At 45.8% G+C, this 17,946-nt stretch overlaps 1 protein-coding gene across 1 annotated transcript in view; it reads right to left on the bottom strand.

Annotated features, from left to right (window-relative positions):
* Window positions 1-1,159: 1,159 nt before the first annotated feature.
* Window positions 1,160-17,946, bottom strand: part of LOC124776008 (nuclear receptor subfamily 2 group E member 1) — a 49,983-nt gene continuing 33,196 nt past the window's right edge. Inside the window, exon 8 of the mRNA XM_047250849.1 lies at window positions 1,160-1,467. Coding sequence (XP_047106805.1) covers window positions 1,160-1,467 — 308 coding nt within the window. The remainder of the gene's footprint in view (window positions 1,468-17,946) is intronic.

Raw genomic sequence — 17,946 nt, forward strand, 5'->3', positions numbered from 1 at the left:
GTATTTTTCTTTTTCTTCGGCGTTTGGTTTTGAGTCTGAAGGCCATTTTAGGAACTGACTACAATTTTACAGCGTAAGGCTGCAAGAACCAAGAGAGAGTTATAAAAAAGGAAGACCAAGAGCGAAGTAGTCACATTAAAAAGGATGTAAGACAGGAGTAGTGTCTTTCACTCCTATTGTTCGATACATCGAAGAAACAATGACACAAAGAAAATTATCTTCCAGTGTGGGACTTAAATTCAAGCTGAAAGGATATCAATGATAACATTCGTTAATGACATAGCTATCATCAGTGAAAGTGAAGAATAATTACAGGGCGTGATGACTGGAACGAACAGTTTTACGAGTACAGAATAAAGATTGAAAGTAAATCGAAGAAAGACGAAAGCTGTGGCGAGTACTGAAAATGAGATTAACGACCAACCTAACATCAAAACTGGGGACCACAAACCAGACAAAGTTAAGGATTTCCACCACCTTGGAAGCCAGATGATGCACAACGGACGAAACATGCAGGACATAACAAGCGGACTGGTTTTACACCGCTCTGGGCGGAGAGAAATCGCAATCTTTAAAGAGCATTCTCTGAAAGAAATTTGTCGCCATTTGATTGTAAATTACAATTCATGTATTTCACACAACCATGACATCGGCTTTGCGGCAAGTTGAAATGTTACACAATATCCGACCTGTCCAAATGACATGTCGTCGTCAAATTTAACGAGTCAAAATTTACTTGATGCGATCAATTTACGCGCCTCACTCTAAAGGAGAGCGTTAATCGGACGGTATGAGTTTTTCTTTGTAGTAGTGTAAGATGTAAAGACAAAATTTTTTCATTAAGCCGTTCTTGGAAGGAACTATCTTGAGAAATATATTGTTCGGTTATACTTTCTTGGAGCTTCGATTGCAGTGCATATCCGCGTAACATCAGTAGTTTGATGGCCGCATGAGGAAAGTTTCCACACACGTGATACCGAGTAGCGGTCGTAACGTGCACCTGGGTCAACTGTTTAGCAACGAAGCAGGTCTTGTAGTATCGTTGTGGTCCGCACGACCGATACATTTACAGTCTTGGGACGGAGGCGAGATGCTAGCCTCTAGCGCCGTAGTGGCGTCGCTGCAGGTGGTACGGGCTTCCCCACTGCGGCGGCTGACGTCAGAGCTCCGGAGAGGCTGCGGGCAGAGTGTGTGGGACGGCGGGGTCGGCGCCGGCGCCGGTGCGGTACATGTCGCAGATGATGCGGTGGATGGGGATGTTGCCGATGGTGGAGCGGAAGAAAAGCTCCTCGATGGTGTCGGGCGCCACCTGGCGGACGGCGGGTAGCAGCAGCAGTAGCTTCCCCAGCCGGAAGGGCTGCTGAGGCCTGGCGAGGGCGGTGTAGCGGCCCAGCGCGCGCTGCTGCGCCTCCTGCTGCGCGCACACCGCCTCTGGAGCCTCCAGCCGCCGGCCCGGGGTCTCCAGCACTGCAACACACACGCGGGCGGACGACTGGTTACACTCTCTCGCAATCGACTACTGGTGGCTTATGTCTAAACTGACAAGGGCATAGCGGTGTCGTAGATCGGCACCGCAGAACGAATTGAAAGATGCAAGGTCTCTGACCCTACAGTCTCTGAACCTAAAACTGGTCACCGCGGTGGACTTTTATTGAGGAGGTATTGTGACGCTACAACTCAGTCCTTGCTATGAATTTTTTCGCTTACTTAACACATGAAACTGTTTGTATACGATGTATTGTCTAGTGTAAAAATGTACAGGGCTATTACAAATGATTGAAGCGATTTCATAAATTCACTGTTGCTCCATTCATTGACATATGGTCACGACACACTACAGATACGTAGAAAAACTCATAAAGTTTTGTTCGGCTGAAGCCGCACTTCAGGTTTCTGCCGCCAGAGCGCTCGAGAGCGCAGTGAGACAAAATGGCGACAGGAGCCGAGAAAGCGTATGTCGTGCTTGAAATGCACTCACATCAGTCAGTCATAACAGTGCAACGACACTTCAGGACGAAGTTCAACAAAGATCCACCAACTGCTAACTCCATTCGGCGATGGTATGCGCAGTTTAAAGCTTCTGGATGCCTCTGTAAAGGGAAATCAACGGGTCGGCCTGCAGTGAGCGAAGAAACGGTTGAACGCGTGCGGGCAAGTTTCACGCGTAGCCCGCGGAAGTCGACGAATAAAGCAAGCAGGGAGCTATTTTCATCTTTCAACAGGATGGTGCTCCACCGCACTTCCATCATGATGTTCGGCATTTCTTAAACAGGAGATTGGAAAACCGATGGATCGGTCGTGTTGGAGATCATGATCAGCAATTCATGTCGTGGCCTCCATGCTCTCCCGACTTAACCCCATGCGATTTCTTTCTGTGGGGTTATGTGAAAGATTCAGTGTTTAAACCTCCTCTACCAAGAAACGTGCCAGAACTGCGAGCTCGCATCAACGATGCTTTCGAACTCATTGATGGGGACATGCTGCGCCGAGTGTGGGAGGAACTTGATTATCGGCTTGATGTCTGCCGAATCACTAAAGAGGCACATATCGAACATTTGTGAATGCCTAAAAAAACTTTTTGAGTTTTTGTATGTGAGTGCAAAGCATTGTGAAAATATCTCAAATAATAAAGTTATTGTAGAGCTGTGAAATCGCTTCAATCATTTGTAATAACCCTGTATTGTAAATACTATGTTTAAATTATGTAATATTTAACACTGGCAAGTCAGGGCATATTTAGTTAACGTTGAAATCAGAGAGATTGTTTTATCATGCCTCTGGGCGCGGGAGCGCGCCAGCGGGTAGTAGTAGCAGTAACGCCGTGCTCAGAGTAAGACGTACAGTCGAGTGCTGCTAGTCCTAGCTGTGTTATATCTAACGGCTAGTGTGTGGATCTAAGTACGACGGGAAAGTAATGGTCGGCATACCTGGAAGCATGGCCGGGCAAGTTACTATGAGTTAATGGGCATAGTGCTGAAGAAACGAGGACTTAAATGTGAAGCTCACTGTGGGCCCAAGTCGCAACAGTAAAAGCTCGATGCCACATTGTGTCACTGCCGTGGACTTCCGTCGATCCACCGACAACGAGGGAAGTAAGATCTACGTAATTTTCGTAGGATAAAATTGTAGAAGGCTTGCCAGTGACAGTGCTTTTCTCTGAACTTGAACAATGAATAACAAGCACTATAATCGAAGTGTCGCAGTTACATTCCACCCGACAATAACACCAAGTAGGTTCCTTCCAATCCTTACCCTATTGAACCGAGTGTGTCACGCCATTATCAAGAGAAAATATGTTAATTATCAAATTATTTGCATAGACGGTGAAGAGTAAATTTCAGACTGGTTATCGCAGTTAATTGTTGCACTTAATAAGCTTACGCCAACCGTAGTAACTTGATAATAGACTGAAGTAATAAATTTGATTATTAAGATTTATTTCAATGCATATTCAGCTGAAGTTAATTGAAGGATATTTCATGAAACTATAAAGCTTATTCCACCTGACAATCCCCCAATTAATGACTTATTATCATTCAAAACATAGTTAATCAATTATTGGCAATATTTTTCATTGTCAGTAGATTAAACTGTGCAAAGTACCTAATTTTAAAGACAGAATGACAGTCCATTATTCAAAATCTCGATAGATAATTATCTGTGTTGTCAGCATTGCACTTAGCTGACAAATTATGAACAAAATAAGTGTAGTTAGATTGTTACGACATTGATTTATATGACTACTGAGCCTGACACAGTACTTACGTAAAAGTTCCCGCTCCACCTGCTACGCTACAAACAGGTAAACTTTATTTTTGACACAATCATTCACGTATTTAACAGTACTGTCTCTCATCTGTTGAGCTGGCGACCGATTTTTTAATTGCTTTTACAACTTAATCATTTCTTTCGGCAAAATTTCCACTGGCAAAATTTATTTCCAAATTATTTCCATTATTTCATTTACCGATCGTTATTGAATGAAATTACTCATTGAATAACGATCAAGTTATAACGTCTCCTGTTTCCCGCGGAATAATCATTATTTACTTCGGATTCGAGTGCCTTATCCCGACGCGGGTCAAAATTCATAATTCACGGTCATTGTCAACTTGTAATTTCGCAAATCCCGGGAAGCATGGGGGTCTTATAGTATCATCCTTGGAAAGCACTGGAATCGGAGAAAGGACTGGGTGGTGACGTAGCTTTAAGTGGCAGGTATCTCTCTCGGATGGGGCTTCTTTCGGGAATTGACTGAATGATGATTTAGTGTAATGTGCCAGGGATCACACCCTAAAGCGGTACACATTTCGTTCAGGAGATATCGTCCTTTGTGTTGTGTAGTGAATAGACGTAGCACTGGCGAGTACTGTCGACACCGTGAAGATGGTCCTTGCTCTCGGAGAATCGCTGCCCACACCAATGCGACGGAAATAGTAACACACGCCCACAGAAGTTGTCCGCGTCTCCGTTGGCGGCCTGTCGAGAATTTGTCCGAGACACACAGACACGAGATGTCGGTTCTGCCCCAGGCTACGTAACATCTAGTCACGGCATAGTCCACATCCAACAGCGAGAAGAGTACCGTGTGCGGCGACAACAGAGTTACAGACAATCAGTTAGACTCTTCAGGTTGATCTCCAAGTCCTTGCATATGTCAGTGAACTTTTATCTTTGAACAGTGCTACGAGATAGAGTGTCTATTGAACTGTGTTTCGACGTGTATTCCCTAGGACAGTCTTTTTCGCCAGAAGTGCTTTGACCCACTGTCACAACAAAGAAGTTGTATAACAAAAGATAACTGTTGACTGTAAATACATTGCAATTCTTACATTTTGCGTGTGCAGTAATCATATCATTTATCACCTGCTGAGAAGTCAGTTCATTTGTGACAACCTGTCACAACACTTGGGCACTGAAAGCGAAGAATGACTGAGTTGATATGCAGTTCCAGCCGTGTCACTCTCTCTGTTCACCCTAGTGGTTCATTCAGGAGATGTCGTCCTCGGGAAGCACGGGGTTCAACCAACTGATTGACTGCTAACACAATTTAAGGTGGCAGATGTCTCTGCTCGCAGCTGTTTACACTGGTGGGCGTTCATTAAGAGCATACTGTTGTAAATACTGGAAGAAGAGAACGGAGTGAATGGTAATGAAGTTTACCGTGCATGGTTTCTCATCCTTGATCAGTTCACGCTGATGTGTCTTTCTTTGGCAGATATTGTCCTTGGGCAGTACTTAACGGACCTAAATACGACATAGTTCAAGGTGCCAGCTATCTCAGTGGGCTTTCTGCAGCAGATATCCTCCACGGTAAGTGGACGGAATGAATTAATCGTCCATCGAAAGTTTATCGAGTTTCATAGTAGTGACATGTCCTTCCTATATGGTGCTAGACTGGAAAACTTATAGTCTTCGGTTCCATATATTTCGTGTGCTACTTCTGTTTATTTTTGTTGGAGTGAAAATGCGTTTGCGTACACGACGAAAAATAATGGAGAATTTCAGCTAGAGGCTACAAAATTAACAGATGAAAAACCAATGTTAATCAAATATTTTTTATTGTATAGGAAACTAGATGCCAATGTGTTGAAACAACCATCATACAACATGGTGGAACAACAATTTATGGTGGGGGTGACAATGGTAGTTCGTATAAAGCACTGATGATAGCTGCTTTGTTAGCTGAAATCTAGATCTGTAATGAAACACAGCTGATACTACGACCAATGCTGACCACCTTCCTGTCCTCGATTACATCACGGTCGTGGAGCATAATTATTCGGATGGAATTATTTGCACGGAATCAATCCTCATGAATTCTGGAGTCGTTAAGGTGATTGCTGATAACTGGAATGACATTCCGCGCTCGGGGCTGTAGCGGGATGGAGGTGGGAAGGTTCTGATGTAAAAATTCCAAAACGACGAATATTAATGTCGTGTCTATAATATCCGGTATTCCAGGGCCAACTGATGAAAGTTGTGATGCCAGCTGATCCAAACCTTTGAGCACAGGACCCCAACGGTTACAGACTTACGCCCTTTATACTGTCATTCCATCCCCTACGAGTTAAACGTCTTCGTGATTGTCACCGAAAAATGATGAAAATTGTGAATTTTACGGTAATGTAGTGAGTTTTCGACTATTTTTATATTCAGCTTCCTTCACATTCCCGCCCCACTCCCACAGAATGCTAGGGAGTGTCCATTACCAATTGTATAATTTTCCAGACATTACATTTACATGCACATAGGAACTCCGCAAACAATCTTAGTGTGTGGGGTGGGATGTACTTTGTGTAGCACTCCCAGTTTCCGCTTTCTTGTTTCAGTCGCGAACTGTCCACTGAAAGAAAGATTGTTAGTGCCCTCCGTGCCAGCTCAAATATCTCTGATTTTACCTTTACGTGAGACGTATATAGGAAGAGGCAATATATTGCTTGACTCTTCTAGGAGCGCTTACTCCCGGGATTTGAGTAGTAAACCACACTGTTATTGTTGATGTCTCTTGTAGCGCCAACAACTGGAACTGTATGACCATCTCCATGACACTTTCGTGCTTACTAAACGATTCTGTAAGAAAACACGCTGCTGTTTATTTCCGCTGCCATTCCCTTCTGGTATGGAATCCATACTGACGAGCGATATTCAGGTATCGCTGGAAAGATGGTTTCGTAAGCTATTTCATGGGTGGATTAAAACGCCTGAGGGTTCATGCAAACATTATCAGTCTGGCATCTCCCATACCTGGATCGATTTTGTGATCGTGTCATTTCAGATTGCTCCACAAGCATGCTCCCATAAACTGAATGGTTGTGTCTGCTTGCAGCTGTTGTTGCGCAGTACATTATATCTGCTTATGCTGAAGGGTAACTGCCAGTCCCTGCACCAAGTGTCGATTTTTGGGTGTATCTCCTTCACTTCGCTGCGGTTTTCTACCGTTGCGATTTCTGTTTGCGTAGAACCATCATCTTCAGATGGCATCACGGAACATCCGACGTTGTCCTTTAGATCTTTTACATGTGTATGTATCTTGTGAAAAGCAACGGTTTTGCACTACTTCCTTCGGATACACTCGAAGTCTGAATATTTCTCTCTGCTAACAAGGGAATCTCCCCATCGCACCCCCGTCAGATTTAGTTATAAGTTGGCACAGTGGACAGGCCTTGAAAAACTAAATACAAATCAATCGAGAAAACAGGAAGAAGTTGTGTGGAACTATGAAAAAAAAGCAAAATATAGAAACTGAGTAGTCCATGCACTGGACAGGCAATACCAAGGCCAACCTGCGCTTATGAACGCGGTGGTCCCGTGTTTAGCGTGAGCAGCTGCCGAACGAGAAGTCCTTGGTTCAAGTCTTCCCTCGAGTGAAAAATTTAATTTTTTATTTTCAGACAATCATTATCTGTCCGTACGATGCGATCACTTTTTTTGGGATTGATTATCACGTCCGCAAGAAAACCTAAATCGGGAAAGGTAGAAGAATCTTTTTACCCATTTGCCAAGTGTACAAGTAAGGTGGGTCGACAACATATTCCTGTCACGTGACGCACATGCCGTCACCAGTGTCGAATAGAATACATCAGACGTGTTTTCCTGTGGAGGAATCGGTTGACCCATGACCTTGCGATGAAATGTTTTCGGTTCCCATTGGAGAGGCACGTCCTTTCGTCTACTAATCGCACGGTTTGTCGGTGCGGTCGCAAAAACCAGACACTAAACTAATTACAGTGAACAGAGACGTCAATGAACGAACGGACAAATCATAACTTTGCGAAAATAAAAAAAGTAAACTTTAACTCGAGGGAAGATTTGAACCCAGTACCTCTCGTGCCGCAGCTGCTCACGCTAACCACGAGACCACGGCACTCCTGAGCTCACATTAGCCTTGATGTTGCCTATCTTGTCCATGGACTATTCAGTTTGTATATTTTGCTTATTTTTTTCGTAGTTCCACACAACTTCTTCCTGTTTTCTCGATTGATCTGTGTTCAGTTTTTTAAGGTCTATCCACTGTGCCAACTTATAACTAAATCTGAGGGGGGTGCGATGGGGAGGTTCCCTTGTAAGAATGACAGCAAATCAATATGTACTGTACCAAGTTGAATCTGTAATTTATGTTACTTTATAATTTTCTTACTATATTTATTCTTTACAATAATATGCAAATAAAGTAACTATGTTTTTGCACAGTAGATAGATTTAGTTCCCTTTCCTACCTGATTTAAAATCGTAGTGAATGAATAACCGGGCAACGCCAGCTATCCAGCTAGTTAGTAGCCAACAGAACTGACTGAGGTTGGAAACTTCCAGTACAAGGCGGAGGAATCAGCAATGTTCAACGGCATGCGGATGCAAAAGACAGTAGAAATCACTGTAGCACAGACACCCGATGTGCGTCTACAGGACATGTGTCCTGCAATTGGAAAACTTTCGTGATCATGTCTCAATTGGCAAAAGATTCCGATTAGTCCAACATTCCGATCTCCATCAGCAGACATGGAAGAAAGATTCAAAAACCGATGAAAGGGTGACATTCAATGAATCGAAGGGCAGAGTATGGTAGCGAATCTAGGAAAGCAAGAAAGGGAAATGCAAAGGGTCAATCTGGACATAGTGTGGGTCACTGAAATGTAATGGAAGGAAGTTAAGGGCTTTTGGTTAGATCTACGCAGGGTAATATCAGCAGCAGGACAAAGTGATAAAACGGAAGTAGGGTTCGTTATGAATAGGACGGCAGGGTTGAGAACGACTTAATGTGAACAGTTTAGTGACTGGGTTGTTCTCGTCCGATTCGACAGCAAATGAACGCCAACAACGGTAGTTCAGGTATATATGCCGACGTCGGAAGCAGAACAAACAGGATGGAAAATACGACGACATTAAACGAGTAATTCAAGAGGTATAAAAGGAGATGGTAATCTAGTAATTGTTGGAGATTGGAACGCGGGCGGTAGTAGGGAAAGGAAAAGAAGAAAAAGATATGGGAGAATATGAGCTTGGTACTAGGGATGAGAAAGGAGGAAGAGTAACTGAGTTCTGCAATAAATTTGAGCTGTTCAATACTTGCAGGCGAATGAGGAGGGGGAGGAAGAGGAGATATACTTGTAAGAGTCCTGGAGATATAGGAAGGTTGCAGCTGATTACATCTTGGTCAGATACAGATTTCGAAATAAAATAGTCCGTACTCGATTGTAAGGCGTAACTAGCATCTGATAAACGCTCAGATCACAGTTTAGTAATAATGAGTAAGCCATGGCCACGATGATGTAAGTTACTCGTGTATTTTAAAGAGAACCGGAGTTGACGCGACTGTGATCTGGCACTGTTCAAAAAACTTATTGCCGAGGAATGCTGAAGACCAAAGAATGAAAGATGCTTAGTTAAAAAGAGGGTTATTGTGGAGTTCCGGATGACGCTCGCTTAAAAGAATGTCGGACTGACTCAGCCACAGAAGAGGACGATAAAGTAAGAGAGGTCGAATTTCTAAGAGCTCAATGGCAGATCGAAAAGTTCCCGTTTGAGGGTGTTGCTGTACCGTACACGCAATGTAGCGCAACTCCGATGCGAGTATATAAGCACCTACATGTAGGTAAGGGATCAGTGCGGCATTCGTTGGCTCTGAGCGCTATGCGACTTAACTTCTGAGGTCATCAGTCGCCTAGAACTTAGAACTAATTAAACCTAACTAACCTAAGGACATCACACACATCCATGCCCGAGGCAGGTTTCGAACCTGCGAACGGACCGGTCGCTCGGCTCCAGACTGTAGCGCCTAGAACCGCACGGCCACTCCTGCCGGCGCGGCATTCGTGCGTAAACGTGAACTAAGGGGAAGTTATTACCAAATGCGTCGAAGGAGGACGAACGTGCTCTGCTGGAGGACAGACTCCAGTAAACCTTCAGCGGAGAATGAAGACTAGCATCTGCTGGTCAAGATTCGACAGAAGACGCCGGCAATGTGGGAGCGTAGCCTCATCCATTCAAGAAACCTGCTGTCTCCATCACTGGCGAACATTAATGCGCAACTCTGTCCACAATTGAGGCGAAACGTTCGAGAAAACTGCATAAGGGACGCTGCTGCTGTAGGATAACGCACTTCCCATATCGCGAACGTCGTAACACAGAAGTTACGCAAACTTGAGTAGGAGACATTCGAGTACCCGACCTCTCTCAATGCGATTATCAAGCCTTCGGTCCTTAAAAAGGCTCTTGAAGGGTGGGCGTTTCCTGTTAGACGAGGGTGTCTAGCAGGCAGTTACGGTCTTCTTCATGCAGAAGGTCATGCCAAGCATACCAAGCAGGTATCTCCAGCGTGAGGTGTTGCCGGGATGATTGCCTCAACGCTCACGGCTATTTTGCCTCATTGGTTTACTGATTGTGGACTGCATGGCCTTTGAATTAAAACTTGCTGATCGTCCGTTACACAGTGTTGGCCGGATATAGTCTGCAAAGCTTGTATGGGCGCCTTAAGCCGTCGGCACACGGACCGTGCTGTCGAACGTTAGCGTTGAGCGTGCCAAGTTCAACGTGCAGCTGAACGCTCGGGAACGATGCGGCTTGTGCATACGGTACGTGGGCCCCAACGTGGTATACGCTATCACAACGCACTCCAGCGGCAGTTGAGGGATGTTTCTAGTTCGCAAATCACACTGTTTACTCAACGGGCACGCGTAAAATTCCCACGTTAGCTCTATTAAAACGCACATTTCCTCCATCGTCCACGAAAAGGAAAGTACCATGTCCAATCAATAAGGACACAGGCTTATAAAAGTTCCATTACCAACAGTGCGGTAAAAATTTGGAATACTTCTCCGCATAAGAATAATAAATAATGTTTATTATTTCATCATTCTCACATTTTAGTAAAACCCCAAGGTGAGTCTTACTTGATCACTGTTCCTACCCAGTAGCAGAATCTTTGCAATATGTGAATTACGAAGCGTAAAAGAAAAAGGATCAAAATATCTTTATACAAGTAGCACAAGCTGCCTAGTAGATTAAGCCAATCGAACAAAGTCACCCCTCAAAAAAAGGTGAACTTATATTTGCATAACATCAAATATTATAGTATATAGTTATATTAAACTAATAATAAAGTATCAGAACCTAATAAAAACGCGAATGTTAGGGGAAAAAAAATTGGAAGTGTCAAGACGCGAACCACCGCCCCGACAAACAACTCACTACAAGACGGTGATTCTACTCAGTTGTTGATCGTTGTGTTTGGTCGTTGCGGACGTCACATGACATCCGGTCAAGTTCGTTTGTTGATCCTTCCACTCAGTTTTTTTATTACAGAGCCCAACCGGCTCTCTGACCGAGCACGCTGAGCTACAGTGCCGGCTAAAATCTGTGTGAAATCTTGTGGGACAACTGCTAAGGTCATCAGTCCCTAAGCTTACACACTACTTAACCTAAATTATCCTAAGGACAAACACACACACCCATGAACGAGGGAGGACTCGAACCTCCTCCGGGACCAGCCGCACAGTCCATGACTGCAGCGCTGAGACCGCTCGGGCAATTCCGCGCGGCGTAAGCCAACAACGCATCCCTTGCTTCTAATCATAGTATGTTACCCCTTGCTGAAAACCTTAATCGTAGGTATGTTACTAATTTAAATTTAATTATAACAAATTGTACCAAGAACAATGCGTTTCAGGTGGATCTTCAGTGTATCTCTGCCTTCAAATAGCCTACTCCCATAATACGCAAGTTACAATAATTATTTTGCCACGAATATTATGTTTCTCATTATTTTAGTGGAACGAATCACACAGTTAACAACGGGTTTTCCAGTGATTCTCAATTTTCTGGTCTTCATAAACTGCATATATACATATAGGCTTGAAATGAATGCCAATATGGCGCCTCACAATTCTGTACTGAAGAGAGACGGCGTGCGTGTGACGTAGGTGGCGTTGTGTCATCTCATTGGTCAACGCTCAGAAGCACGCTCAGAATATCTGACATGCCAGATATGGCTCTACACGTTCGGAAAGACTCCCGAACGTGGTATTCCACGCTATGACGTCAGAAACTCGCCACGCTCAACGCTCAACGTTCGGATGCACGGTCCGTGTGCCGACGGCTTTAGGGTACGTTGTGCATACAAATAACTGTTAAAAAAATAATCGACACTTTGAGCCGTTTCCGAGTTAATTAGCATCGAAGTTAGGCAATCAGGTCGTTGCGCGCGCAAATTCAATCGTCTCTCCAGATACAATAATCAGTGTCAGTTATTCTCTTAGCGTTGATGATAGCACACGAGACTGCTCAGCGTTTGGCTCGAGTTCGATCCTTAGTGCCATCCCATGACCAATTTTTGCACCGCTCTCTTATTCGGTTTTAGGAAACCAAACGAAGAACAAGTTTGGCGACACCGTCTCTGGAGGCCAGACGATTTTTCGCGCGCAACGGTTCGGCGGGCTAACTTCAATCCTGATTAACTCAGAAATGGCGCAACGCATCAGATTTCTTTCTTAAGAATTACTATTAGCAAAATCAAGGCTGTTGTCATACTGTTTCTGACCACCCTGTGTATCCCTAGTCTGTTCTATCTGGGGGGGGGGGGGGGGGGGGGGGGCAAGTTGTGGAGCTAGAACAGGAAGAATTAATGCAGCTTTCCTCGACATATTCTAGGCGCAAATTTCACAGGGCGTAGTTTGCAGGACGCCGTTTTGGGCACATGGCTGTGTTAGTGTGTTGAGCAGGTAAAAATCGCGGAGGTGGTGTGAGGCGGGAGCTCGTAAGATGGTCGCCCGCATCGCGTCACGTCCCACTTGCGCCCTCCTGGAGTAGCTCCGGGCGTGGTGCTTGTCGGGCGGCGGTAAGGACCCTCGCTGGCGCAGAGGAGGCAGCTGGTGAGCTGGTGGGCTCTCAGAGCGGGGAAACAAGCCGCCTCGGGCTGTAGCGAGTAACGGTCCCCTGAGACAAGTGCCCACCGCCAGCAAACACAATGGGCCCCACTCACGCTCTGCTACAGTGTGCACTGCCCGCCTAACGATATCTGCTTCGAACGACGCGCCACAGGTCTGCCTGCCGTGCAAGTGATTTAATCGATCGATACCCGTGAGTATGAGTGAGTCGAAACTGCAAATCACATTATAGTTGCTATAGCCCGACGACTTACCTTAGACAACAGACTGAAGAAGGTCAGACCTACATTTACTGCACTTGTAAATTTCGACAAAGCATTTGACAGTGCCGACTGGAATACAGTCTTCCAAAGTGGTTCAAATAGCTCTGAGCACTATGGGACTTAACTTTTGAGGTCATCAGTCCCCTAGACCGTAGTACTTAAACCTAACTAACCTAAGGACATCACGCACATCCATGCCTGAGGCGGGATTCGAACCTGCGACCGTAGCGGTCCCGTGGTTCCAGACTGTAGGGCCTAGAACCGCTTGGCCACTCCGGCCAGCTTACAGTCTTTGAAATTCTGAAGGTACAAGAGATAAAACAAATAGCAAAAAGCTTCTAGTAGAAATAGTAAACAACCAATCACTTGCAAATTCGAAGGTTTTAATAAACCTTCCCCCCGTCTATTAATAATACAAATAGCTCTGAGCACTATGGGACTTAACTTTTGAGGTCATCAGTCCCCTAGACCGTAGTACTTAAACCTAACTAACCTAAGGACATCACGCACATCCATGCTCGAGGCGGGATTCGAACCTGCGACCGTAGCGGTCCCGCGGTTCCAGACTGTAGGGCCTAGAACCGCTTGGCCACTCCGGCCAGCTTACAGTCTTTGAAATTCTGAAGGTACAAGAGATAAAACAAATAGCAAAAAGCTTCTAGTAGAAATAGTAAACAACCAATCACTTGCAAAATCGAAGGTTTTAATAAACCTTCCCCCCGTCTATTAATAATACAAATCACCGAAACATACACTACTGGCCATTAAAATTGCTACACCACGAAGATGACGTGCTACAGACGCGAAATTTAACCGACAGGGAGAAGATGCTGTGGTATGCAAATGATTAGCTTTTCAGAGCATTCACACAAGGTTTGCGCCGTTGACGACAACTACAACGTGCTGACATGAGGAAAGTTTCCAACCGATTTCTCATACATAAACCTCAGTTGACAGGCGTTGCCTGGTGAAACGTTGTTGCGATGCCTCATGTAAGGAGGTGAAATGCGTACCATCACGTTTCCGACTTTGATAAAGGTCGGATTGTAGCCTATCGCGATTGCGGTTTCGCGACATTGCTGCTCGCATTGGTCGATATCCAATGACTGTCAGCAGAATATGGAATCGGTGGGTTCAGGAGGGTAATACGGAACGCCGTGTTGGATCTCAACGGCCTCGTATTACTAGCAGTCGAAATGACAGGCATCTTATCGACATGGCTGTAACGGATTGTGCAGCCACGTCTAGATCCCTGAGTCAACAGATGGGGACGTTTGCAAGACAACAACAATCTGCACGAACAGTTCGACGACGTTTGCAGCAGCATGGACTATCAGCTCGGAGACCATGGCTGCGGTTACCCCTGACGCTGCATCACAGACAGGAGCGCCTGCGATGGTGTACTCAACGATGAACCTGGGTGCACGAATGGCAAAACGTCATTTTTTCGGATCAATCCAGGTTCTTTTTAGAGCATCATGATGGTCGCATCCGTGTTTGGCGACATCGCGGTGAACGCACATTGGAAGCGTGTATTCGTCATCGCCATTCTGGCGTATCACGCGGCGTGATGGTATGGAGTGCCATTGGTTACGCGTCTCGGTGACCTCTTGTTCGCATTGACGGCACTTTGAACATTTCAGATGTGTTACGACCCGTGGCTCTACCCTTCATTCGATCCCTAAAAAACCCTACATTTCAACAGGATGATGCACGACCGCGTGCTGCAGGTCCTGTGCGGGCCTTTCTGGATACAGAAAATGTTCGACTGCTGCCCTGGCCAGCACATTCTCCAGATGTCTCACCAATTGAAAACGTCTGGTCAGTGGTGGCCGAGCAACTGGCTCGTCACAATACGCCAGTCACTACTCTTGATGAACTGTGGTATCGTGTTGAAGGTACATGGGCAGTTGTACCTGTACACACCATCCAGGCTCTGTTTGACTCAATGCCCAGGCGTATCAAGGCCGTTATTACGGCCAGAGGTGGTTGTTCTGGGTACTGATTTCTCAGGATCTATGCACGGAAACGGCGTGAAAATGTAATCACATGTCAGTTCTAGTATAATATATCTGTCCAATGAATACCCGTTTATCATCTGCATTTCTTCTTGGTGTAGCAATTTTAATGACCAGTAGTGTAGCATCCTCACCCATGTGAACTTCATGAAACTATAGGGGCTGAAGCGGGAATATTCCGCGACATCTTACAACCAATTCTGCCTTTTTTTAAACCGAAACTCGCCAAAAAAACGTGTTTCATTATTTATCGAACGCTGCTGATGTATACCCATATATCGCCAACAGCGGCGGACCGATCAAAGTATCCTGAAGTGACGAGTCGTCGGTTGGAGGAATATTTTTGTGTTCGTCTGTGTGTGTGTGTGTGTGTGTGTGTGTGTGTGTGTGCAGACCCCCTGTGACGTAGAGGCACGGAGCTGCTCCAGAGCAGACGGCCGGAGTTGGCGGCGAGGCGGCAGGTAGGGGCCTGGCTGGCCATTAGCGAGAGAGGCGATCGGGAAGATCTGTCGGCGGCGGCCTTGGGCGGGGCTTTGACCAGCGACGCGTCTGCTAATCCGACCCGCGGCACAAGGCGCGCCGACGCTGCTTTTCGCAAACAAGCAGCGCCTGCAGCGGGCCCTGGAATTCGCTCGACAGACCCACGTCTGGCTGGCTGGCTCTCGGCTCCTACTTGCGCCGACACGCGGCTAGCTTTGTGAACGCGTGTGTCAGGGTCCGCAGGGGGCAGGCCGGCCTCCTCGCAGTCAGGACAATGCCGAGTGTCAAAATAAGCTGGCGCGCGATGACGGCTCCGCGCGGTCGCACAGCGGGTGTCCACTGAACCAGCGCTAGAACCCAATCCGGCACAGTATGATAATCTAATATACACTCATCATCATCATCATTTAAGACTGATTGTGCCTTTCAGCGTTCAGTCTCGAGCATAGTCCCTCTTATAAAATTCCTTCATGATCCCCTATTCAGTGCTAACATTGGTGCCTCTTCTGATGTTAAGCCTATTACTTCAAAATCATTCTTAACCAAATCCAGGTACATCCTACCCTCTACTGCTGAACCCATGAGTCTCTTGGGTAACCTTGCTTCTCCCATGCGTGTAACATGACCCTACCATCTAGGCCTGTTCACCCTGACTGCTACATCTATAGAGTTCATTCCCAGTTTTTCTTTGATTCCCTCATTGTGGATACCCTCCTGCTATTGTTCCCATCTACTAGTACCTGCAATCATCCTAGCTACTTTCATATCCGTAACCTCAACCTTATTCATAAGGTAACCTGAATCCACCCAGCTTTCGCTCCCATATAACAAAGTTGGTCGAAAGATTGAACGGTGCACAGACAACTTAGTCTTGGTACTGACTTCCTTCTTGCAGAAGAGAGTAGACAGTAGCTGAGCGCTCACTGTATTAACTTTCCTACACCTCGCTTCCAGTTCTCTCACTATTTTGCCATCCTGTGAGAATATGCATCCTAAGTACTTGAAACCGTCCACCTGCTGTAACTTCGTTCCTCCTATTTGGCACTCAGTCCGTTTATATCTCTTTCCCACTGGCATTACATCTTAATACCATATACGCCGCCGGCCGAAGTGGCCGTGCGGTTAAAGGCGCTGCAGTCTGGAACCGCAGAGACCGCTACGGTCGCAGGTTCGAATCCTGCCTCGGGCATGGATGTTTGTGATGTCCTTAGGTTTAACTAGTTCTAAGTTCTAGGGGACTAATGACCTCAGCAGTTGAGTCCCATAGTGCTCAGAGCCATTTTAACCATTTGAACCATATACGCTGATACAAAAAAATCGTAACATTAAAAAAATTAATGTAGAGCAACGAAATTTTCTGAATACATTTGTATAGCTAAAATATATTTGATTAACATTGCAAGATTGCAGGTTAATGTAAGTGCGAGATAAGTCATTGTAAATGCGAAATTATGGTACATTAATAACCGGTGTAGAAATCAGAATGTTGAATGCTAGCAGGCAAACGTGCATGCACTGCGCTATAAGGTTATGGATGTCAGTTTGAGGGATAACGTTCCATGCCTGCAGCGCTTGGTGGTCAGTACAGGGACGGTTAACTTTGTTTGTCGATGACCCTGAGTTGTCATTTGATGATGTCGCATATGTGCTCGATTGTAGACAGATCTGGTGATCTAGCAGGCCAATGCAACATGCCGACACTCTCCAGAGCACGATGGGTTATAACAGTGGTTTGTGAGCCGGCGCCGGCCGGAGTGGCCGAGCGGTTCTAGGCGCTACACTCTGGAACCGGGCGACCGTTACGGTCGCAGGTTCGAATCCTGCCTCGGGCATGGATGTGTGTGATGTCCTTAGGTTAGTTAGGTTTAAGTAGTGCTAAGTTCTAGGTGACTGATGACCTCAGAAGTTAAGTCCCATAGTGCTCAGAGCCATTTTGTGAGCCGGCGTTATCCTTTTGGAAAACACCCCCCAGAAGGCTGTTCATGAATGGCAGCACAACAGGTCCAATACACTGTCGGACAGTTTCGCAGTCAGGGTGCGTATGGTAACTATGAAAGTATTGCTATTGTCGGACGAAATCATACCCCAGACCGTAGCTCAAGGGGGAGGTCTAGCTTGTCTAGCACACAGACAGGTTGGTTGGAGGCCTTCAACTGGCTGCCTCCTAGCCAACACACGGCCGTCACTGGCAGAACCAGCTTTCATCATAAAACACAACAGACCTTGCCCTCCAGTGAGCTCACGACTGACACCATTGAAGTCGAAATGGCGGTCGTTTGGGGTCAGTGGAATGCATGTTACAGG

Source organism: Schistocerca piceifrons, chromosome 2 (genome assembly GCF_021461385.2).
Source record: "Schistocerca piceifrons isolate TAMUIC-IGC-003096 chromosome 2, iqSchPice1.1, whole genome shotgun sequence".
Taxonomy (NCBI): domain Eukaryota; kingdom Metazoa; phylum Arthropoda; class Insecta; order Orthoptera; family Acrididae; genus Schistocerca; species Schistocerca piceifrons.